Genomic DNA, 26415 nt, shown 5'->3' with positions numbered 1-26415 from the left:
ACAGTGTCAGCCAATATCTGCATTTTAGTCACTAAATCAGAGATTTTGAAAATAATTCAAAGAAGGTCCACACAAGGTTTGAAAGTCTAAGTTAGATTCAAAAACTGAACAGTGAATCTTCTCTAGATTCAGGTATGACATAACATCCCGTAACCATTGAGCATGAGTAGGCGGAGTAACTTCCTTACATTTAAGCAATACAGCTCTCCTGGCTATAAGAGAAATAAAAGCCAGAATGTGTAAATCAGAAGCCTTCAAAGTTATATCTTTTCTCCAACGATCCCAAATAGTGCAGTCAAAGGATTGAGTTTAAAATTTGTTTTGAAAAGTACAGAAAAAGTATGAAAGACCTCTGTCCAATATTTCTTAAGACTGACACATCCAGAGCATGTGAATTAAAGAAGCCACTCCATTATTACATTTGTCACAGTAAGGAGATATATCGGAATAAAAACGGGATAGTTTATCTTTAGACAAGTGAGCTCTATGGACCACTTTAAATTGAAGGAGAGAATGACGAGCACATAATGACGAAGTATTAACCAACTTGAAAATTTCATTCTAAGTTTCCTCAGAAATTGACATCTGCAAATCTTGTTCCCAAGCGTTTTTAATTTTATCTAGTGGCACCTTACTCATTCCTAGTAATCTGCCATAAATATTAGATATTGAGCCATCCTGAAAGGGTTCCAAATTAAAAATTACATCGAATAAATTTTTATCAGGACTCAAAGGAAAAGAATGTAATTGAGATCGAAGAAAATCTCTAATTTGTAAATATCTAAAAAATGAGTTTTTGGTAAATTATACTTGGTAGACAATTGTTCAAATGAAGAAAGGTTTCCTCCAACAAACAGAACTTGAAAACAAGTAATACCTAATTTGTCCCACTCTTTAAAAACTCCATCAGTGATAGAAGGGTTTAAAAAAATAATTAGAGAAATGGGACTGGACGAAGAAAACTCAATAAACCAAAACATTTTCTAAATTATAACCAAATCCTCAAAGCATGTTTAACTACTAAATTATCTGTTAATTTATTTAATATATAGGGAGTGGAAGAACCAAGCAAGAGAAATAATAGAAATTTTTTTTAAACAGAGTTAGCTTCCAAAGAAACCCATACTGGACAAGCCTCTTGATTAATGTAATATAGCCAAAATGTAAGATTTTGTATATGACTGCCCAGTAGTAAATCTAAAGTTAGGTAAAGCTAAACCTCCGTTCTTTTTAAGCTTCTGACGATGAACTTTATTTAGCCTAGGATGTTATATATTCCATATGTAAGAAGATATAATTGAATCAAGAGAGTCAAAGAAAGACTTATGAATAAAAAACAGGTAAAGCCTGAAATAGATATATGAATTTAGGTAAAATATTCATTTTAATAGCACTAATTCGGTCCATCAATTATATAGAAAGAGGTGACCAACCTTGATAAAACCCTTTCACATAAAGCAATGTGAGAAAATTTTCTTTAAATGTTTATAATTTTTAGTAATTGACACCCCCAAGTAGGTAAAATGATTTCTTACAATTTTAAAAGTAATGTTAATATCAAATGGTACCAGGTTATTCAGAGGGAAAAGTTCACTCTTTTGTAAGTTCAATTTGTATCCTGAAAAGTGACTAAAGCGAGAAAGTAAAGAAAGCATAGGAGGTAATGAGGCTTCAACATTAGATATAAAAAGTAATAAATCATCAGCATATAATAAAACTTTATGGTTGATGCCTCTTCTGGAGATACCAACGATATCTCTAGATTCTCAGGGAGAAATAGCCAAAGGTTCTAAGGCTAAATCGAAAAGCAAAGGGCTCAAAGGACATCCCTGTCTGGTTCCACGTTGAAGATTAAAACATTTAGAATTCTGAAAATCAGTAAGAACTCGAGCAGAAGGGGATAGATAAAGTAATTTAATCCATTGGATAAAATCGGGCCCAGTAATCTTTTTAAATTTGCGGTCGCAAGATAGGTGCATAACGGGCTACCTCAAATATGCTTGTCCTAAATTTCACTCGGGGCACTAAAATCAGTAAAAGATTGTATATTTTCTTTTCCAGGGACATTAAGCAACAGGTTCAGTTTTTACAGACTAACTCTTTCTTCATTTCTGTTCCCTCCCTGCCATGGTGGGATTCAAACTCAGGGCTTTGGATCATATGCCCAAGTCTCTGAACTGTTAGACCTGAAGCCTAATCACTACACCATATCCATCCTGTTGTCATTCTCTGTATCACGAACTGCTGCATTACGGCATCAGGTTTCCTGAACACGTACCGCATTAGCCCGGGCGAGTGGCACTGCTGAGTGGTATGTGTCTCCCCAATGGGTCACCAACCCCGCTATCTTCCAGCCCTGGCACCAAGTTGTCCTCAGGTCACCGTGAGCGAGCGTTTCCGTCCGTGCGCGCTCCCGCCGCTCGGTGACGTCAGCCGGCGTTGCTGCAGTGACGGAGGAAGATGGCGGCGCGGCGCAGTCAGCTTTCTCCGAGCGCCTCGGACCCGGGCCCATCAGCGGTTGCGACCGCGGCTCCGACCTCCGACAGGCCTGACTCGCCAGGATTCACCGGCGGCAACGTCACTCCCCCGGGGACGGCGACAGGCGGCCCAGTGAGTGACTCGGGCCGAGAGCTGTTCGAGGCCTGCAGAAACGGCGATGTTTTGCGGGTGAAGCGCTTGGTGGACTCGGGCAACGTGAACGCCAAGGACATGGCCGGCAGAAAATCGACTCCGCTTCACTTCGCTGCAGGTGCGTGACTCGGTTCTGCGGGCCGGGGCATTAGAGCAGGGCCCGCGGGCGGTGGGGCGGGGGGTTGTCTCCACAGCCTCGGCCTCGGGACGTCAAAACAACTCATTAGCAGTGGGCCCGGGTCGCCAGATCATCGTCTGGGAGGCGGCTTTTACCAAGCGAATGTTAAAAAACTGAGACCACAGACAGCATTATCACATCGGCACGGATTCCTGCTGTTGATTGGATATTTTCATGGGGGGGGGGGGTGGTGGAATCAGGAATTTTTTTAAATGTTTTGATGCAATCGATAGTTTAATTACTGGATTTCTTGCACATGAGCAATGCTTAAATGTATTGCGTCCCACTCTCCCTTTCTAAGTATAATCAGAATGGCATAGGAAAATTATAGTTAGGAATAGACAATCTAATCCACGCAGCCTGCTCCGTGGTTGGGAGCATCGTGATTAAGTACAGGGACCCCCGGGTTACGGAAGACCTAATTTAGGGAAATCGCATTTTACGCACATTATCTTAAAATTTTAAAGAATTTTTCAAAATAGGAAAGTTAGTTACAGAAATGCAAACTAGTAATCAATAACGACTGTATACAGTATATGTTCTATTAGTTTAATTATGGGTGGTGTTGGTGTGAACATAGAAGATATTCAATGAGAGAATTATAGGAAATGTATGCATTAGAATATGATATGGGTAGCTGTATAGTTTTACGAATGGATACTATTCAACAATATGGGGCAGTTTTATTCTGATAATAGTTTCCAGTTCCCAATCCTGTTTAGTTTTATTTTTGTGAAACCTGGTTTTGTGGGTGAATCATTGGGTCGGCTTCTAGAAATCTACCACAATAATATCAATAATAAGTCCCTTTTTAATGCATTAAAGAACTGGTTGATAGTAGCTATATATACCTATTTTATGTGGTATTTTATACTACATCTAATGATGTACAGGTCCCTAGGTAAATGTAGCTACTGTAGGATTGAGATAAACCAAAACTCTGCTGTCCACATCCTGACTCACTCTAAAGTTCCTCCTGCCAAGCACTTCTGCACTCGCAGACTTTTGCTGACTTGCAGAAAAATTGTTTTGCAGCGAGCTGTCAGGAATGGAACCCTTACGTAACCTGGGGGCTGCCTATATTACCACCACTCAAGCTGCCCCTCTTTCATATGTTTACATCTTGGTGGCCTATGGTTTGTGTGGTAGTCTTTTGAGATTAGAAAGGCAGACAAATCCATTGACATGGGTAATGAACTGATTGGCAGACAGGAAACAAAGACTAGGAATAAACTGGTCTTTTTCTGATTTCCAGGTAGTGACTAGTGGAGTACCACAGGAATCAGTGCTAGGATCCCAGCTGTTTACTATGTATAGTAATGATTTAGATGAGGGAATTAAAAATAATGTACCTAGTTTGCAGATGACAAAATGCTGGGTGGGAATGTGAACGGTGAGGCTGATGCAGAGAAGCTCCAGTGTGATTTGGACAGGTTGAGGGATTGGACAAATGTGTGATAGATGCAATGTGATTTGGATGATTCAGGATATTCGCTTTAATGGCAAAAATAAGGAGGCAAATTCTTATCTGAATGATAATAGTTTGGGAAAAGGGAAGGTGCAACAAGACCTGAATGTCCTTGGACACCAGTCATTGAAAGTAAGCATGTTGCAGAAAGCAAATGATACGTTGGTTTTAATTGTGAGAGGACTGTTGGCCTTAATTGTGAGAGGACTGGAGCGCAACAACAGGGTTGTCGTACTGCAATTCTGCAGAGCCTTGGTGAGACCACAGCTTGATTATTGTGTGCAGTTTTGGCCGCCTTATCTGAAGAATGATCTCACTATCGAGTGCAGTGAAGGTTCACCAAACTAATTCCTCAAGATGGAAGAACTAATGAAAGGGAACCTCAGAAACCTACAAAATTGCAACAGAGCTGTAGTGATGAGAAGGATGTCTCGGTGGCAAGGGAATTCAGATCAGAGGTCACAGTCTAAGGATTGGGGGTAAGCCATGTAGGACTGAGCTGAAGATTTTTTTTACCCAGAGAGTGGTGAACCTGTGGAATTCTCAACCACAGAAAGGAGTTGAAGACAAATGAATACATATACTTAAGAAGTTAGATTTTGTTCTTGGGTCTTAAGAGAATTGGGGAGAAAGTGGGAACATGGTGCTGAATCTGGAGATTGGTTATGATCATATTGAATGGCAGAGGTGACTTGAAGGGCCAAATAGCCTACTTCTCTTTTCTAAGCTTCTAAATCCATCCATCCATCCACATAGATTGCACGATCTCGATAAAACCACTTAGGTACTCCTTGAAACAAGGAATCAGAAGCTGTTTTGTATGGCGTCTCCTTCGCCCACAGCAGATGCTTTTTAAGATTTCCATTTGTCAGGATTATTGGAACAGTTGTAAATTGATGCCTAACCTTCCTTTCTCAACTGTTATAGTTTACAGTTGGTCCAATGGCTTTTTTCTCCTTTGTTCAACAGTGTGCAATGTGAGGCTATTCCCTTAGCTCTTCCCTATTGTCAGGTCCCAGAAGTTCAGGGCAATTGCAGTTGCATATAATGCAGTTGATATTACTTGTATCAAGCAATAAACTGTACCTGAAATCACCTTGGACTTGCATTGTGGGGAAAAAAAAGCATATTCAATGCAAACAAGCAAATAATATAGAATTTTGAAAACTAGTGGTATTTATGGTACTTTGAACTGGGCAAAAATATTTTCATCCAGAATTTTATTTGGGCTGGATTGAATTGATAGGGAACTGAAGTGGTATGAATAGGTTCTGTAGACTTATGAGCAAAATATAATAAATAAAAATGGTTAGATCAAATTTTTTTGCTATGATGTTTCAGCAGTATTAAATTGATGTGTTAACTTCAAAAATGTACACCAATACATAAATTGGGGAGAGGGTTTCAACCACAGATTGAGGAAATCAGCCCATTATGAGGCACATGCGAGGTCACAATGGATCAAAATTACTAGGATTTCTTTGGGATGGTTAGAGAGTGATTAGGGCAACTAGCTGTGGGTTAAATGGGTAAATAGTCTACAACTTTTGGTCTGGTCAAGGAATTTAGACGTATTTGTTCACATCTGTGGGTTGAAGAAAGAATTGATAACTAGCTTTATCTAGTTTTTTTTGTAGTATAATGCTGCAGTCTGTATTTATTCTGGATTTGAGGATTTCATAAAAGGGTAAGACATATTTCTGCAAGGTTCATATAGTTTAAGTTATAATTAAAACAGTCATATTTCACCTCTGCATCCCTTGAATGTATTTGATTCATCAACTTAATTATTGATTCAAAGGAAAGCTTTATTAAAATGCTGTTCAGTCTTTGACAAAATAAATAGACAAACTTTCTTCTGCAACTTGTTTCTGCAATTTAAGTTACTTTTTACTATCAGTGTATACCAAACACATTCCCATGATGTTTTTAACTTAAATTTGCCTCCAGCCAGAAAGTAATAGTAAGTTAACCTGTAATGTTGCAGATCAGTCCTTTTCTTTAAAATAGTTTTACTTTTAATCACCAGTGTGGTGATGAATTCTATTATGTGGTATTTGGACTTTTTAAGTATCCCCAAACTACATCAGTCAGTAATTTTCAGTAAGTATAGTTTTATATTTGATTAAGAAGAAAAATTGTTTCTATTAATTATTTGTTGCAGTAATTTACCAATTGAAATTGGGTTGACCCGATTGAATTGGAGGTAAATCTGATGTGTGCTACTTGCAGTGACTAACTGAAATATTTAAGAGAATTGAAATTTTAAAAGGAACCTTTTGTTGACACTTTTTACATTGAAGAGAAGATGAATGCTTGAAGGTTGCATTTTCACTGATAATTGCTTTGCCTTCATTTTTACCATGAAGTTGCAAAGACACAATTGTATTCCTGCCTGCTCTTAAAGTCTGGGTATGTGGTTTGAAGCATATTCACATTTAGTAGACAGCCAAGAAGTCTAAACTTTAAAGTAATTGTTTTGCTAGCATGTTAAGTAACATATTGATTAGGAGAATTCTGTTACAGATTTCCTTTGCCCCATTTGATGCCATCTTAAAAATACAGTTGGTTTAATAAACTTGGAGAAGATAAGTACTTGTATCTGTATTTCCATTTCCACATATATCTGGATGATTGAATGATTCACAATGCCATCATGAAAACTACTTACTAAAGAAGAAATATATTAATACTGAAATTAGCTGGAGTAAAGTTAATTTTTACTGCTTTGGACATGTTTATAAGCACCTGAATATTTCTGAAGATTTAGTTTTCCCATGTTCTGATTGAGTGGTGAAATATGGTTGAGGACTGAACAGACTGTTCCCGTTTAATTCTTCTAGCTGAAATTTTGAGGTGACAGAAAACAAGAAATTGTATTGAATCAAATCCTACTTTTGGGTATAAATGCTATCATGTTATTGTCATACAGCACGGAAACAGACCATTCAGCCCACCATGTCCATGCTGACCAGGAGGCACCCATCTGTATTAATCCCATCTTCCAGCATGGCCCATAGCCTTCTATGCCCAGGTATTTCAAATACTCCCCTTGACACTTCTTAAATGCTGTCAGTGACTCTTGGCATTGTATCCCAGGTACTCATTATGCTCTGGGTGGAAAAAGACCCCCCCTCAGATACCCTCTAAATCTCTTCCCCCTTATTCTGTCTATATCCTCTAGTTTTATATACCTCTGATATGGAGAAAGTTTTCTGGCCCACCCTATCCATAGCCCTCAAAATTTTATACAGCTTAATCATGTCCCCTCTTACCCACCTCAGCTCTAGGGAATAGGAACCTCTCCAGTCTCTCCTCGTAACAGAAACCCTCCTTCCCAGGCAACATGCATATGAATCTTTTTTGCACCCTCTCCGGTGATATCACATCTTTCCTATAGTGTGGTGACCAGAACTGCATGCAGTAATTCAGCTGAGGTTTAACAAATGTTTTATAAAGTTGGAGGATAACTTCCCTGTTTCTATTCAATACCTCAGTTAAGCCCAGTATCCCATATGCCTCCTTACCACATTAATTATTTCTGACAGGTCTGGAATGTTTTTTATTAACTTGAGGTTTAAATAGAAATTAAATATTTTAGACAATCCAGATCTGGAAGTTCAACGATCACTACAAAGACATGGTGCAAAAGAGGCCATTTTGCTCATCCTATTTAAATCAATTCAGTAAAAGTTATCCACTTGTTTTTATTTCTTTGGTCTTTATCCATAGCCTACAACCTTTCCCCCTTCAAATTGCCATGACTTATTCTGAAAGTCAGGAGTCTAATCAAGTTCAGAGTTAATGGTCTGTTCTTTCTCAATCTTTTTATTAATTTTCAAATTAATACAGATTAATACATATAACATCGGTGATTATACATGTAATACAAAGAGATCGGGAGGACAATCATGACATATATAATCATATAGAATAAAAAATATATTCTAGGCCCCAAGGTCTATTAGTAAGCGAATATATTACAAAAAAAATCAAAAAGGGAAAGAAAAAGATTTATTGTATTAAAAAAAACCCCAAATCAAAACAAAAATTGTAAGTAATAAAATGAAACAAACTTTAAAAAAACTGGACTTATATTTCTCGATGAACAAAGAGCATTATTATGTCGTCAACTCTGCTCCTCTAAGTTCAAAGGTTATTGAAAAGGGATCTATAACATATGAAAATATTGAATGGACTCCAAACTTCCTCAAATTTAAGCAAAGAATCAACAGTGCCACTCCTAATTTTTTCTGAGTTTAAACATGATATAGTTTGAGAAGACCATTGAAAAGTAGTGGGAGGTATTAGATCCTTCCATTTAACAAAATGGATCGCTTGGCCAATAATGTAACAGAGGCAATCATGTGACAAGTGGCATCAGATAAGTGGCCAGATTCCATCATTGGTAGCCCAAAAATTGCAGTGATTGGGTGAGGTTGTAAATCAATATTCAATACAGTTGAAATAATGTTAAAATGTCTTACCAATATTTTTCCAAAAGAGGGCAGGACCAAAACGTATGTCAGGGAAGCCACCTTCAACTTACGTCTGTCACATATAGGATGTATATGACATATGGGTCATCTATAGGTCCTGTGAACCACGAGTTAATGGTCTGTTGGTTAAAAGTTCCCTTTTTGAGTTCAACAATCAGATGTGATGCAGAGAGAAATTTTCCAGAATGTTTACTCTAGCTATTCTTGGAATAAATTTTGTATATTGTATAAAAGTACACCATTCTTTTAGTATTGTTAATGGTTAATACTTTTTTGCTTGTTAGCATAATATATGTAAATAAGTCTATTTGTAATTTGTATGATGTTCTCTAATTCTTGATTTCATTGCTTTTACTAATGCCTTTGGCATTGTTTCCTAATGTTACATTGTTCAGCATGATTTTCATCTATATAAAATCTGTATGTTAATAGCTAGATGTTTTTCATGGTTCATGTGGATACAGAGCAAAAACTTTCCATGGCTCCTGTTTGTCCTTAGCTAAAACGGAGCAAGAAATTTCTTTGCTGCATACATGTGAGTACGCAGCTAAAAGCTTTGAGAAAAAGCTTTGAATTCCTCCAACTTCCAGTAAATGGCTTGCCCTCTGTCCCTTTTTTCTCTCCTGATCTACCCAGTTCATGCCACACACCCCAGCTCCCAACACCATCTCTATTTACCCTCCTCCACCTGCTCATCATTAACACACTCTCCCCACTGGCCTCCTCCCCCTCTCTTGTCACCCCCTTGCCCCCCCCCCCCCACACGCCGGCCCTGCTCTTTCCACCCCCCTCCCCCCCCCACCACTGGCCGTCCTCTTCCTCTTCCCCTCCACCGCTGGCCGTCCTCTTCCTCCCCCACCTCCCGCAATGGCTTTGTCCTCCTCCCTCCCCACCCCCCCCCCCCCCCCCAAACTGGCTGCTGCCTCCTCCCCCCACTAGCTGTTTCCTCACCCCCCCCCTTCCCATCCGCCCTCCTCCCATTTGTGCCCCTCTCCACGCACACCCCCACTGGCATCCCTCTCCCCTTCTCCCCCCCCCCCCCCCCAAATCTTTCAGTCCAGATGAAGGGTCTTTATCGGAAACATTGACTGTCCATTTCCCTCCAGATGCTGCCTGAATGCTGAGTTGCTCCAGCATCTTGCTTGTTGCTCCAGATTCCAGCATCTGCAGCCTCTTTATGTCTCCTAGTTCAGAATTGTTTGATGTATCTGGTCTAAGTTTGTGCATGGTGAATGTGAATGTTCATTGATTGTTTTGTTAATTGTTTCCTTTGGGGAGAAAAAACTTTTCATTACTTATGAAATATATGCTACCAGCAGGGAATAATTTACTGTAGATTCTGTACTGCTCCTGGAGCAGGAGCAAAACTTTCCGTAAATGCAAAACTTGTTCTGCATTGCTGTGACATCAGTCGGAGCTCCATGTGAAAAACCATCTTCCTGCTGTCGTCAAGAGCAGAACTTTCAGCAGAGTTCATTGTTTTTAAATTGTATGTGAATCTTATTTTTGCGGTTTGCCTAAAAAGGACCAAATGTAACCAATCATGACTGTTCTTGAGCTTCCATCAGATATAAAGTTGTTTTCTGCACTGAATATTGCAGCTGGTAGGCACTTGACTGGATTGGGCAGCAGGTAGTATTACTTTGACAAAATTATTTTTCAGTAAATACTTTTCATTATCGCACAAGTTCAAATTCACAATTAAGCGATAGTGCTTGTTATTAACTGGTTAATAATGATAGGGAAAGTTAAGTCATATTTTCATGTTTGTACATTTAAGTACAGCCTTTAAAATGATTCCTTAATTTGGATAATGGTTTTAAAGGTAATTATTTTGTATCAGGAGAGACCATATACATGCAGATCTCTATATATACTATGACTTAGGATAATTAACTATTATTACAGCCATACATATGAGTACTATTTAGTCTGTTTTCCGAAATGTGTATTTAGTTTCACTGAAAAATTTGAGTAGTTTTTTTCAATGCTCTTATTTTAAAAACAAATAAGATACAAGAACAGTTGAGGACGATATGCAAATATATCACCAAAACTGAAATTCTAAAAAGGAAGACTGAACAGACTAGAACTTTTTATCTAGAACAGGTTGAAATGCAACCTGAAAGTGATATAGTATTCAAAATTAAAAAGAATTTGAAGCAGTTTCCACTTGTCAGGTAGTGTAAAAATAAAGGCCATAATTATGAAAATCATCTCTACATCCAGTAGGGACTTCAGGAGTATCGTATGAACTTGGAGTATTTAGAGTGGGAAGCTGCCTGTCAAATGATTAATGGGTGATTAGCATGAGGATATGTCATGCGATGTTAAGATTTTTCATAACCTGCAGGAATCAGAATTTCTCCCATCCTGCAGCTGTCTTTGTTAATACTGTGATATAAGATATTTTGGACAGTGTGTATTTTAAGCTTGCAGCTTTTAAGCTCGTTTGATTTCCAGCTGATGGTCATTAAATCATATCTGGCACTGTTGATTGATGGAACCAATGGTCTTATTAGTTTAAAAAGTACCATTTTGTACTAAAAGTAGTTTTGGACAATGAAATTTGTCTCTGCTCTACAATGAAACATGGCTATGAAAATTGTATTTTTTTATATTAGCCATCCATATGGCCTTGTGTGCATTCCAGTGGTGGGATGATAATGTCGTAATATTCATATCAAGCATGGTCTGGTGCCCAGGATGGTCTGATCTGGAATAATATACGATCCATTGAAGGGGTATTCATGTTTTTATACTTGTGTTGTCTGTCAAAAATGGCATTGATTATTGCCATCTGGTAGATCAAACAGTAGAGAAGGCATTGAATGAGCTGAGCCAATGTTCTCTGGGAATTGCAAACTAAGTTTTTGTGCAAATGTGGGCTTTATGTTTGTGGCAGCTGTCAGAAATTATTTTCTTTTCCCCAATGCGAATGATAGTTTGCTAAGATATAGTCACTGCTGCTACTTATAATCAGAATGAAAAAAACAAGAATTGAGTAATGTTGGGCATGCAGCAGGGAATTATCCAGAAGAGTGTAGTAATTCACTGATCAGGAGGTGTTAGCTACCATCTCGGAATATTGCAAACATTCTGCCTTTTTGGAACAATTTGCAGTTCTACACTATATTCTGTTGTTTATCATTTCAGAATAATACAATGGACTTTTTTAAAGTTTTGGCAGGTAGAAGTATCTGACTTCAGGAAATTGTAATTTGGCCATCATTCTTATTGCCTTTAAAACCACATATTGCCCATGTTTTTGTGAATGCTGTGGTCCAAGAAACAATTCGCCATTTGCCAGAGACAGACAATTTTAATTGTTTTCTCTGGCTTTTTTTCTTTTCCTCTCTTTGAATGAGCATGTTAAATTGTATACCCTGGTTACAACATGGAAAGCAGAAAATTGAGCAGAGATCTAGCAGCAAATCATGGGGTCTTTCTGGTGTACATAATTTTTTGCTAAAGTACAATATTACTGCTCTTTTATTCAGTTATCAAAGAGCTTTGTCAACCATGGTTTGAGCAAAAAAAAAATCAGGAATTGATATGAATGGAAATTGCACTGGAAATTGCTGCATGTTAAAATATAACTATGTTGATTTTCTTTCGTCTTTTCTATTTGTTTACAATTAATTATAGCTCTTCGGATGGCTGTGCTCTGATTGACTTGCCCTCTGTGATTTTGAGGCAAAATATTTTTTGCTGTTCTGGGAAGTATCCAGATGGGACTTATATTGACCCTGCCATTGCTATTTCACCAGTTCTTGTTGCTTTAGTGAAATCTGAAATTGTATATGCATCTGGGTGGGGGGGGAAATTGAGAGAGGCCACAGTGATATATGCCGTGACTTGTATGTATTGCTGCCCATGTGTTTTGATTTCTTAATACTGTATTTGTTAATTTAAGTCTGGTCTTTTCTTTATGTGGCTATTAAAAACATTTTGTCCAATCATATTTATTAATATATTTAGCATATATTTGAGTTTGGGGAATATTTTTAGGCTATAATGCAGATGGTAGATTATTATGTGATTGGTAGGGTACATATGCTTTTGCCCTGAACATTAAGAATTGTGTGAACTTGCCTTTGGGTGATCCTTTTCAGCATTTTGCAAAGCATGTGTATTCAAAGGTAGACTGCATAGTGCTCTTGGCTTCTGTGGGCCAGCGACATATTTATAGAAACGTCCTCCAGTTTGATTTTGTTGCTTTTTTTTGTTGTTTCTTGGTGAGTAGAGTCAAGTACAAGTGTCCGGGGAGCCAGAATATTCACCATTGCAAGTACAGTCTATTGGCCAGTGTGTTCCTGTCAGCATGAGGTTGCGATTGCTTAATGTGCTTGTGTGAGTAGGAGAAAATTTGCAGGAGCTGGAGTGAAACCATCAAATCAAGAAATGTTTGTGATATAAACAATATCTAAACTCTGCATTCAGATTTAGTGAATTTAAAACTATAGTAGCTTGCATTTATGCAGTGACGTTAGTGAGTAAAACACCTTGTTGTTTTGTTGGTATATAATCAAACAAAACTGAATGCAGAAAGCAAGTGGAGAAATAATGAAAGCAGTGAATAAAACCTTGTGAAGGGGTGACTTTTATGGAGTTGGCAATATAGTAAGGGGACAGAAGGATAGAGGGAAGGAAGTTTAAGAAAGGAATTTCAAAGTGTTTGGCAGATTTGGGGATGGAAAGTTTAGAGGTAATTGTAGAAATGGAGGAAGTTAGGGGTGGAAGAAAGGGAAAAGCCTTGAAAAGATTTTATTACGAGCATGAAAATTTTAAATTTGAGATGTTAAGATCCAGGAGACAATACAGATCAATAAGAATAAGGATGATTGAGAGGAATGTTGTGGGTTAGGATGTTTGAAACTGTTTGAAGTGCATTCTTAAGGAATGGCCAAGTCATGTCATCCATATCAGAACCAATTGAACCTCTCTAATTAGTCAGGAAAGATGGCATAGTGTTAGTTATCATAGAGCATGGATTGCAACTGGCACAGATGAAATAATGGCAAACTATTATTTATGCTGAGAATTTATTAAACTGTTTTTTAGAGAACATTTCAGTGAACAGAATTTTGGAACCAACCTTGACTGTAAATTGCATCTGATCCCTATTAATGTGGACAGAAGTGCATATATTGAAGGTTAAATACACTCTGGCCCATCTCCAAGTATGCACTCTTTGCAAATTCAAGTTGCAGCTAAACCAGGGTGTATTTTCCCTTTTCTCCTTTGTTTTACATGTAAATGTTGAATTCATGGGCACTGGTTATTTTGTGCTTCCTTTTGAACATAAAAGGCACATTTCAAAGAGGAGCAGGGTAACTCATCTTCTGTCCTTTTCTAATAAGCATCATCAACACAATTTATTACTCATTATCATATTGTTGTAGTAGAACCTTGTTTAGCACAAATATGCTGCAGTCATTCCCATGTTACAAATCTATGACGTGATTTTCAGTGTCCTGAGGTTGTGAAAAGCACTTTGTAAATGTGTATCCCTTTGTTTGCTACCTCACTCAAAACAATGTACAAAATGATGACCATTCTTTGACTAACACAGTGCCAGTTGAAACATTTTCATTCTTATTTTAGCTGATTTTGTTGTGCTTTGCATTAACCCTAACTAAAACAGTTTGACCTGTATATGAGAATGGAAACCAAGGAGTGTAGATGTGAAGAGTTCCAGATGTGGGAACACTTGCACCATTTTTGCAGAATATAGTTTTTAAGGCAGTGTAACGTAGGTAGCAATTAGGGATTTTTTTTTGCCAAAAGACTTACAGATAGGGTCACCAGATTGCACTGAATATTATAGATAAAAGTGAGGGCACAGACTATTTTTATTTGTTCATGTGCTTGGCTGTATCTTCTCACTCACGCTTGAATCACTTGTACATTGAGCATATCAGAAATACTGATGGATTAGATCGGACAATGTGTAGATTGAGGTTACATCAATTTCTCCATGTTTCATATGGTTAATCAGGGTGTGCAAAGGCCAAACTAGTTATCGATTCTCTTCTGCCTCTGGATTAGTGTTGTTGTTAGAAAGCTTAAGTGAGGTAGTTGGGAAAATAACATCAGTAGCTGCAGTAGGGCAAGTGTCATAAATAAGCCATCCTGAGGCCACATTTTCTTTTTTGATTTAGGATTCCTCAAATGTTTTGGAGCAGGAAAAAATGAAGTGATTTATTCTTTTAATACAGGATTCTGATCTATTCTGCATTGACGTGGTTACATAAATTTCTTGCAAATCGAAGTTTGTCATGGTCGCTTCCATCTAATTCTTCAGCTGGTTGTGGTCTGGTCAATGGTGCCAATCTCTATCTAGCAGTTTACTTGCAGCATCAGTTGTTGTTGCTTCCCATTATTAGGGATAACCTCCAATAGCACATTGTCTTGCTTATCTTCAGATCTGTCTGCAGGAAGTTCACAGTAAAGCTGAAGTTTGCAGCAGTTGTCAACTTAAGATTCTGAATCAGAATAAGGTTTATTATCACTCACTTATATGATGTGAAATTTGTTGCTTTGTGGCAGCAGAACAGTGCAAAGACATAAAAAATTAATATAAATTGCAAAATAAATAGTGTAAACAAAAAGGAATAACGAGGTAGTGCTCATGAGTCTTTGGTAACATACCAAATCTCCTCAAACTCTGAATGAAGTAGAGATGCTGGCATGTCTTCTTCATGATTGCATCAATGTGTTGGGCCCAGGATAAATCCTTGTGGAGTGTAGAAACATTGCTGCTGCTGTTTTCATTATGATGTTTGTGACACCTATTATCTTATCGTAAAACCCAAAGCATCTTATCTTTATTAAGATGAGAAGTTTTAGCTTGCTGCCAACTAATTCATAAAACAAAATCTCAGCTTTTACTTGTGCTTTTAGCCCAATGCTTGCTTGTTGGCTTGAATTTTTTTTGGGGGGAGGGGGTGTTAACTCTTTCTTGTGATCTGATCAGAAAATGGTTTTACTCGGCCAAATTGGCAGAATTATCTTCTCAGGCTTAGATAGCAAATCGAGCAGCTCATCTGGCATATCTCTAAAGGGGATGAGATTCTTGCCTGTGACTCAAATGTTACTGAGTTACTAAAAATAAATCTGTTTGTTGAGGAAACAACCAGCTGCTATTGCTCAAGAAAATGTGGAAAATGAATTTGTTTTTCTCTTGGGAGCAAATATTTCTTTCTTCCCTCTAGTTAATATAATTCCCAAAGTATTACAAAAAATAGAGAATATAACTGGAACACTAGGTTTTGACTTTCATGGTAAGGCAAATTATAGAGTTACTCGGCAGCTGTAATCCAGATGTTGTAGTTTGAAGCATAGTGAATAGCAACGTCTTTTTTGTTTATTATACACAAGGCCACTGGATAGGGCAAAACTGATAAAATTTTGGATTGTGATCATGTAAACTTGTGCATTCAAAATGTGAAGTTTGACTTGGTCATGATTTACTGTGATCACACATTTCATTTTCTTAACCTGCAATTTTTCATTTTACTTTTATTCATGTTGGTGCTGAATGCTAATCATTGTAACTTGCTGTTGTGTAGCAGAACCTTGTTGCAGTTTTTAAATTTATTCATTTTCTAGGATCTTGGCATCGTTGGGAAGCTGTGTATTTATTGCCCATTCTAATTGGCTTCTTGAACCACTGAAGTCCTTCTGGTACAGATTTTCCCACAGTGTTGTTGGACTATTGAATGATTATATCAAAAAGGTCTTCGTTTGGTCATAGATTCTTCTGTGGTATAACCTAGGATGATTTCCAAAAGTTGGAATTAAGCAGCTTAAATTAGAATAAAACTTTTTAGTTACAAGAGTATGCATTATGGAAGACTACCTAGAAAAACATAATGTTTCTAAGTTCATCAACTGTAAGCAAAGTTCTCAAAAGCATAAAACTTAGCAATATTTGAAAACCTAGAGGAAAAGATAAAATTCCTTCAGGTTGCCTTAAAAAAAAGCATAACTTGAGGGCTTTGCTGTATAATAAGCCTTAACAAATGCCAATAAAATTTAAAATAAGCAGTTGATTGCACCAAAGGGATCAAAATGTAACAACACTATTCATCACTGAGACCAAAAGTCGCATGATGAGAAGCTTTAAAATGCAGTATCTGTCTAGGATCTGGAGTACACTGCTAGGGGTAATCATGCAGGCAATTGCAATTGTAACTGGACTAACTGGATATTTTTTTAACTGAGACTGAAATGGATTTGATGGGCCAAATAGCCTCTTTCCTTGCTGTAACCATTTTGTAAACAGGGAAAAGCTGCAAACCTGATTTTAAAAAATGTAATGAAATAGCCGAAATGCATGGCAGGCCTCTCTGCAACTAAAGTTAGATTAATTATGACTCTTTGGTGGGTACCAGAACTGAAGATAGAACCAGGCATTTTAGGAAGGTTGGTAAAGGGACAAGGGCAGAGAATAAGCTCAAGGCAAGAGGATGTTAATACTCAATTAAATATAGCTGATATAAAAGTTCAGTGGGATTGTGCATAAGTGCAAATAATTGAAAAGGGGCCGAAAAGAGTGACTGAAATAAAAAGTGAGATTAAAAAGTAAGCCAAAGATGGAATAGTTGAAGTTGAGAGAAAATCTTGCGCACACACGATTTATCATTAATGAGAAAAGAAAGTGAATGCATCTATCCCTCTGTGGATGAGATAACGCTAAATGAATCATGGAGGTTGATGCCCATGGTCTGTTAATGAATTGGTTATAATTTGGGAGAGTAATGGTGCAGAGTAAACCAACTAGATAAACTTGCAAGATTAAAGGTCATTCTTATAAGTTCATAATCACTTGATGCACTATCCCTAGCTGTCACTTTGGATACCATCTGCGGGGTTGTTATTTGACCCATCAGACAAGGTTTGTTTTGTATCCATGGATTGTTCAATCCACCTCCAAGTGCAGATTTTCAAGTCAGTCCATTTGGAGGTGTGCATGTCATACTGGGATATTCCTCTTGAATCTTGAGCCAGGTGGAAGAATACGGTCCCCATTCTGAAGGGCTTTTACAGTTGAAACATCTTTCAATTATAAAAGCCCTTCAGGTCACTTTCAGGCTAATGATGTGAACTTTTCACCTTCATATTATACCATGTCAATGTGGATATACAATCAACAAAGGAGGGGAGGGTTGTTGAGGAAATGCCTTTAAATTATGATGGCTTAAAAGGGTAGTTTTTCTTCTGCTAATTGACAATATGTGTTTGCTGCTGTCAATGTGTCTTCCAGTAAAATAATTTTAGACATGGATGATCTAACATCCTTCCAACTGATGGGGAAAAAAAATGGTAGCACATAACACATGACTTATGGTGCTACTGGAAGTGAGCAGCAACCAAATAAATCGTACTATGCAGTGTGCCCTAGACTTTCACTGTAACTGTATGAAGAATTTTCAAGTTATTAATTTAAGAAAACAGGCCACATTTTGTTCAGCCTTTGTTCCATTATATGTAACTGCGTTAACTATGTTAGGTAGTGGAAAAGTAGCATCTGTCTGATTTGAATAATGGTGTTATTCAGCCTCCCCTTCATAGACTCTGTCTATACTTCTTGCTGCCCCGGTAAAGCAGCTGACATAATCTAAGACCCCACCCACCCCAAACATTCTCTCTTCACCCTCCCATCGGGCAGAAGATATAAAAGCCTGAAAGCACATACCACCAGCCTCAAGGACAGCTTCTGTCCCGCTGTTATAAGACTATGGAACAGTCCCCTTGTATGATAAAATGGACTCTTGACCTCAAAATCTACTTCGTTATGCCCTTGCACCTTATTGTCTGCCTGCACTGCACTTCTTCTGTAACTGTAACTCTTTATTCTGCATTATGTTATTACTTTTTCCTTGTGGTACCTTGATATACTGATGTGATGAAATGATATATATGGATGGCATGCAAAACAAAGTTTGTCACTGTACATGTGACAATAATAAACCAGTTTACATATTTAGGTAGTAGATGCTATTTTTTCCACCACCTACACAATGCATTCAGATATACTGGAACAATGACAGTAATGTGGCTTATTTCCTTCAATTAATTGTGCTTGAGTATAACGTCTAACAGAAGATCCTCTCATGGTTACAGATTGATTCTTAAAGATCACCAGTTGTAAACCGCTTAACGTGTTTTGTAATGCTGGAAGAATGTTGATTTATCTTCTTTGTTTAAAATTAGTCTATAATTAAAATACTGATAAATAGTGTCTAAAAGGTATTAATGTAAAATATATACTGAATTCATATCTTCATGATTATGTACCTCTCCTTTGTAAAAAGAAAAATGTTTTTGTAGAAAGGCTTAAAAATGTTGATGTTAACAGTGATCTGAATGCAAAATATATTCATTTCCTATTAATTGTTTACACTGGGATGTTGGACGTATAATAGAACTTCAAGGGCTTAATTTACTCAAAATTTTCAGGTGGGTTAGTTTGATAAATACTGGTTTGGATTTTAATGGGCAAATTGATCCAATGTGCTGCTGAACTTTGGGAGGGAGGGTGGAGGAATCCCTTGAGCAATTTTTGTTTTTTGTTTGAAACTGGGTATTTTTGAATCTTAGTCAATAGTAGTTTATTTGATCATTATTGATTTGTGAAATGAGTTTATTTTCTAACTAAGGCAGTGCTGCCAACGTGACTTAAAGGGAGAAATAGAAATCATTACTATGTTTATTTGCTGCTGTTTGTGAAAGGAAATAGGTGAAAGGGAATATTGAAAATGACTTTTGATCCTGACATTTTTTTGATATTATTAACCTATTTGAAGGGGAATGTTTCAGACCTTGGTTCTTTGTTCAAGGCTCTATCTATAGAACCTTTTCAGTTTTGTTCTTTCATACCCAATGAGTATTTATGTAAATTATTAGAAAAAATGTTCAAAGTATCCGTGTGTTTGTGTGTTTATACATATATATTTGACCTATCACATTCATTTCAGCCAAAACATTATTTAGATTACTCCCCAATTTCTGTATGTAGCCCTGTAGGTTATAGCATTTCATTTGCTCATTTGGGTAATTTTTAATAATGCAACATTTCTATCTCCATGGCCCTTTGGAATAGTGAATTCCAGATCCCCACTGCTAAGTGAGAAAGTTATCCCTTAAACCTCTTCTAATCCTTCTATCAATTAAAAATGGGTACCCTACTTAGTGGCCTCCCTAAAAGAGATGGGTCCTTACTGTTCACCCTAACTATCCCATAATTTTATAAGTCCGAGGGAAACAATCTCAACTTGGCCTTTTTCTCCTCTGATCTAAAATTGTACAGTCTTGGAAAATACAAACTACTCTGTACCTTCTCTAGTTCTATCAGATGCTTCATGTATTGTGATGGCCAGAACCGTGCACAGACTCTGGCATGTTTACAGTTCTAGCTTGCCCTCTGTGCTCTTGTATTCTCTGTCTCGGCCAGTAAATCCTCTTTCCTTTAACTTCAGTTTTGCTCCTAAACTTAAAATATGCAGTGTATTTTCACTCTTGTTCATGTTTATAGCTTAATAAAAATTTATGGCACAGAAAGATACTGTCTCTCTGATGGTTAAAACACGTTATTTACATTTATCCTACTGTTCAGCACTTGGTCCATAGCATTGTAGGTTATAACATATCCAGGTAGTTGAGATGAAGATTTTTATCTCAACTATCTTGTCAGGTAGCAAGTTCCAAATGATTGCCACTCTTTGGCAATTTTTTTCCCTCATCTCCCCAAATATTGCAACCTTAAATCAGTTTCATCAAATATCTGTTTTTATGTTTGGTGTGAATTATATTTTTGTTAAACTTTTTAGGAGATTGTGGCATTGAGAAAATTTTGCATTGACTTATTTCCAGTTCTCCAGGGGTTAAATATTGTAGCATCGATGACTGGCAAAATTCTTTTTGACTTTATGTTCTTGAAATATTTGATGTTTGTGTGTTAACAGTTTATACTTGACCGATATTTATTTCTTGTTGCAGGATTTGGCAGAAAGGATGTTGTTGAACACCTCTTACAAAATGGTGCAAATGTTCATGCTCGTGATGATGGTGGTTTGATCCCACTTCATAACGCCTGCTCATTTGGTCACGCAGAAGTGGTCAGTTTGCTGCTGTGTCACGGAGCAGATTCAAATGCTCGAGACAATTGGAATTACACTCCTTTGCATGAAGCAGCAATCAAAGGAAAGATTGATGTCTGCATTGGTAAGTAATTTAATAATATTGCATGATTATTGATAATGGAAAGAGGTTTGATACAAAAATGGTTACAGTTAAAAAGTTTCAGAAGTGACGATGGCAGGAAGGTGTCATTTGATTTTCTTTTCCATTTCAGGAAAATCAAATAAGTTCCTTTAACCGAATACTTTTAATGCAAAATATCCACTTTCAAAAGGTAGCAAAAGCTGGGCCAAAATCTTAAAAAACTGTAATCTTGAAACTAGTTGGGATTACTATACAAGCATGTTTAAAATCAGGATTACTTGGAATAAATTGAGGAATCCCTGAAAGTAAATTAAACAAAAATATCTCAGAATTAAGTAGAGGTGCACAGGGTTTATTTTCAAAGGTAAAATGGAAATGAAAGTGGTAGAAATGAAATGGTCCTCAGAAACTTCAGGTTTTCTTATTTCTAGATGTCTTTTCCATCATTTTGGAGATCACTGGTTCTACTTTTGAGACCACAAATAATCATCTTGGAAAGAATACAGATATATTAAGTATGAAAATCATCTGCATGCTTCAGTACAACTTGGCAGAAGCTGTTTCCTTTGTTAGTGATGTGACCGGAATATTGCAACTGTTTATATATGGTGAAATGTAACACTCAGGAACTTATTCCTGGAAAATCAACATTTCTCGTATCGCTCCATTACTGTAGCTGTAGTTCATCTTATTCACACTGTGGGGTGAACTCCTAGTTCTTGGAAGGAGAGTGCTTAAATGTTTACGTTGCATCAGTCTCTCCCCCCACCCCCATCCACACCTTTACAAGTTTAGGTGAGCCCAATATTGATTAATAGCTTATAATTGAAAAACCTGTTGTCCCTTTTTTCCACTAGTACTGGGAAGATTGTAGTTACAATAGGTAGCTGCAGGAGTGTTAAGAATCATTGATAGGTTTCCATCAATGGGTGAAATTCATTGGCATAACCTAGATCAGTTTAGCTTTAATTCATTGTAATTATAAAAGCTTTCTACATGTGAAGTATGGTTCTGATGAACAATGTTCTCTAAATGTTGAAGCAGAGTGCATATTTTTTATAAGGGTAGATAATTGTTTTTAAAAGAAACATTGTATGTTTTGGGAAGTGAATTGATGACTAGCATTAACCTGGTGGACCGTAAAGTTAAATACCAGTATGTAATTCTTCTATTTCCTACATTATAATCTTCAGACTGTGGTTATAAACTACTTTTGTCCTGAATTTAGCTGATTTAGCCATAGCAATTTTTTTGAGTTCATGTTGGGCTATCTTCAACAATGCAAGGTGTAGGTCACTTCCTATTAATTTCAGGTAGACCAAAGAAAGTAGTCCATAATATATTTGAAATCCTGTGAGATAAGACCAGAATTCCTTAACGTATATAAGAGCTGATTGGAGAATATTGATTACTGACCCCGAAGCTGTGCAGTACAAGTCTTGGAGATTAGTATGGCATTCTCTGTCCTTCGACTAAGTAGAAGAGTGCCTATTTGTTCATGGGGGTTGAATTTCTCTCAAAGGATGAAGATTAAACTTATTTCAGGGCATCTGATATGAACTTTAAGTCACTTCAACCCCAGATTTTTAAGGAAAGCTCTAGTAGAACCCTGGAGAAAAACCAATGGCTAAAAGAACGGATAACATATCCATGAAATGTTAAATGATTTTATCAATTTTGTTTTGCTTCTAGCTCTTTGAAAGGGCTGAGTGCCTGCCTTAAGAAATATCCAACATTATCTCTATTGTTAATTTGTAGAAAAATCAACAAAGGAATGAAAAGGACAGAGTTAACATATAATTTCTATTGATTTTACCTACAAAGTGAATAATGTATTCAATGCTATAGAATTTAAACAGCTGAGCATGAGGTCTATGGAGAAAGAGAACCAGTTAGCTCTATAGGTTAATGACATTTCATCAAAATTGGAAAAGATTGCAATTTAAAACTTGTTACATGTTTAGAGAAAAAGAGAAGTATGTGGTAGGATAAAAGACGGGCAAGGTTAAGTGATAAAAGAAATGATGGTGCGAGATAAAAGCAGATGGTAATAGGATAAGTAAAGAAGCTGAGAGTCACAGAAGTGAACTGAATGAAATGTTCTGTGAAGCAGTCACCCAGGTCTTATTGTATCCCAAGTAAAGAAGATTGCGTCATGAGCAGTGAACCCACTCTATATATAATTGAAAGGATTACAAGGAGGTTGTAAATGCGTTGGACAGTGCATGAAGCTTGGGAAAGGAAAACATTTGGGCTTGCATGACTAGGTGTGTTGAGAAAGAACAGAGCCATAAAACTCAACCCTTCATTCTTCACATGTTCCATCAACAGCTATTCCCCTCCCATCCTTCTGATATGTCAGTTTCTGGAGATAGTTCCTTGATCAACTTCTGTCCTAAGCCCACTAGCTCTTCCCCACCACACTATGATGATAAGTACATTTCCTCTTTTTTTTCTGTAAGGACTCTTCCTCCCCGTTTCTCTGGTAGTTAATCTGAAGAATGTGGGCACTAGTGGAGGGATAGTGAGAACAAGAACATCTCTGAGGAAGAGGGGAAGGAATGGGAACAGAAATGTGTGAAATAGAATGAGGATAGTTGAGCCTCCTGTCAAGCTTAGGTATGCACAAATACAGTGGGCTTGAAGCAACAACACTTGTTCAGCATGCTGTAGCCTTCTTGGGCTCAGCACATTTGCTTTATTATCACATTGCCGTGCCTTCTTGCTTTCAAATTGGCTATTTGTATCCATTTCAGTGGTGGAAAATATAGTGAATGGAGATTGTATATAGAACTCAACCAGAGTCAAATGATGCTGTGAATGAGATGATAAATACATTTATGTGCTTACTCATCTTTTCAACAATTTTGATTTTTTTTCTGCTTTCTATGTGCACTTGATAAGTTTTCCTGGGCAGTTCTCAAAAAAAAGAGGAAAGAGAAACAGAGTTAACATTTCAGGTTGAAGAACCTTCATCAGAACTGGGAAATCTGTTTTCAATTTGTTCTCAATTTTACTTTTCAACTCAACTTTACTAAAAGATTTAGTTCTATCTCTTTTGAGGAGATGGTCAGTCACCAAAAGTTGACGATTTTTTTAAAAATTCAGCTTGGTGGCTGTATTGTTTTCCTCATATTTATATTTATAGGGCAAAGCATTTTTACAAAAGCAAAAAAAAACTGCTATGTAACATTATAAGCATATGATAACCAAAATTGTTCATTAGCCTTCATTTAATAATACGTTTTCCTGGTTTGACGTTACAAGTTTTCTTCACCCAGTCCTACTGTTCAAGTTTTCCAAATCACATTCATCAAATATGTGAGAAGGCCAGTAGTAAAGCCTTTCTATCAATGTGACACTTGAGTTAATAGCTCAGCATTTTGGGAGCGGTCCTTTGTCCACTGTGAAAGCAGCTTGGTAATTCTCCATTGCGGCTAAGCTTAACATTAAAATAGGTGACAGGGTTAAATATTGGTCTCTCTTTGTACTATTAAGTTGGTTTAAGACTAGCTTCTTCACTTAAGGGTGTTTGAATGTTTACATGCAGCAATCATTATTCCTCCCCATCTCTCAGTTTAGAAAACCCCTGCAAATTTTGCACTAGAATTTTCAGCACATAAGTTTTGTTGAGAAAGAGACAGAATTGCCTATTGCTTTCAAAACCATGGGTGCAATTATCATTTATTTGAAACCTTCCCCAATATTCTTGGAAAGAGGGGAGAGCAAGTATTTCAGTTTGTATTTCTAGCCAGTGCTAAATGGTCTCTTTCTCTCCCTTCCTCTTTCCCTCCCCATTCACCTAATAATACTGCGGAAAGTTTAATGTGAATTACTTTTAAAAGCAAGTAAATAGGCACTTATGCATGTTGCTGGTTGAAGTATAACAAAGCAACAAATTGATTTGAAGCATCTGCATTCTCTAATATAAAGAGGATTTAAAACATCAAATAAAAATAAGGTGTACTTGCATGAATTAAATGTTGATCCAGTGCTTTGGATCTTGATTAAAATGAAAGTTATGTATTTCTAAAGCATTCAGAAAGCTTGAGTTTGGGATTTATAGTTGTGCAGTATAAATACTTCAACATTCCAACCTTATTCCTAGTGTGAGTTTTAAAATTTGTTCATCCTTTTAAAAATGTATATGAATCAGATCCCATATTATTTGTTTTTTTTGACTATGGTAAGCTTTGGCTGCAGTGAAGATTTTGTAAAATTTATTACAGTTTATTAGAATTTATTACAATTTGAAATTTACCTTTCTCTTTTTGAACTAGAGAACTCAGCAGTAATCTCAATGAAAATTCCATTGCAATGAGGGATAGTAGTAATGTTTGTTTCTATGACGTACGGTCATCTAGCCCAGTGACTGCAGAATTAACTAAAATAATATATAAAATTTTTTGATGGTGTAGAATGTAAATTGGAATAAGTCCAACTAGGTACTTGAGGGGGATAGTTATAAATACAAATCATCGACAATTTAAAGGAATTTGCAATATTAAGCTTTCCATACATGAATAACTTGTGAAAGCTTGCAATGTTTAGATCAAAGGTGCATTCCAAAAATTAGGCCTGTGTGGACACGTAGTGAGATTGAATCTGAAAATGAGTAATTTTGAATAAGCTGTGATTTAAATGATTTGGTGGCCATTCATTGGATCAGTGTACTACCAAGTATTATTTGTTGATTACCACATAATCAGATTATTATATGCTATGATATAAATTAATCTATTGTATTTATGCTGTCAGTGTGTTGAGGTTTATGTAAGTAGAAAGATTTCAGCCCATCAGACAATTGTGCAGTAGCAGTTGTATATTGGATTGCTGAGTTAAAGGTGCACTGTGGCAAACCAAGAAGCATGTCATTGATATTGACATTTATGTTTACTGCTGGGCACATTGCTTCTGAAAATTTGGAAAGTGCGTTGTATCACATGGATGTTCTATATTATCAAAGTCATAGCCTATTTGATCCTTTGATTTAATTGACCATGGTAAGCTGCTGCTGCATTCCACACTTTATGCAATATGTTGTTCATAATATCTGGAAGTAATATTGTTTGTGTCCTAAAAATGAGATGCTGCTTCTATTTTCTATGTACAGTTCTTCTGCAGCATGGAGCTGATCCCAACATTCGAAATACTGATGGGAAAACTGCTCAAGACTTAGCAGATCCTTCTGCAAAAGCTGTACTAACAGGTAAAAGAAGTTTAGCTTTGCCAGTGTGCCTTTGCATATTTTGCTGTTTCTCCTCAATTCCCCCACTATAGTCCTACTGACTTTGGTACTCTGTTATATTGAAATCAATTTATAAACTTCGTTCTTAGTATTATATACAATCAGTAGCAAGCATTAGTTTCTGCAAACTGCTGCTTGTTAAATTACTAAGTATTAGTGT

General features: G+C 36.9%; 1 protein-coding gene across 3 annotated transcripts in view; it reads left to right on the top strand.

Annotated features, from left to right (window-relative positions):
- The first annotated feature begins 2243 nt into the window (after window positions 1-2243).
- LOC127572969 (poly [ADP-ribose] polymerase tankyrase-1) overlaps window positions 2244-26415 on the top strand; it is a 105272-nt gene continuing 81100 nt past the window's right edge. For all 3 annotated transcript variants that reach the window (XM_052020702.1, XM_052020701.1, XM_052020699.1), the window contains exons 1-3: window positions 2244-2749; window positions 20783-21007; window positions 26121-26216. In XM_052020702.1, the coding sequence (XP_051876662.1) occupies window positions 2461-2749; window positions 20783-21007; window positions 26121-26216 (610 nt within the window). In that variant the 5' untranslated portion in view covers window positions 2244-2460. The remainder of the gene's footprint in view (window positions 2750-20782; window positions 21008-26120; window positions 26217-26415) is intronic.

The sequence above is a fragment of the Pristis pectinata genome, chromosome 7, assembly GCF_009764475.1.
Source record: "Pristis pectinata isolate sPriPec2 chromosome 7, sPriPec2.1.pri, whole genome shotgun sequence".
Taxonomy (NCBI): domain Eukaryota; kingdom Metazoa; phylum Chordata; class Chondrichthyes; order Rhinopristiformes; family Pristidae; genus Pristis; species Pristis pectinata.
The sequence above is the reverse complement of the archived record's forward strand: the minus strand, read 5'-3'. Positions and strand labels throughout refer to the sequence as shown.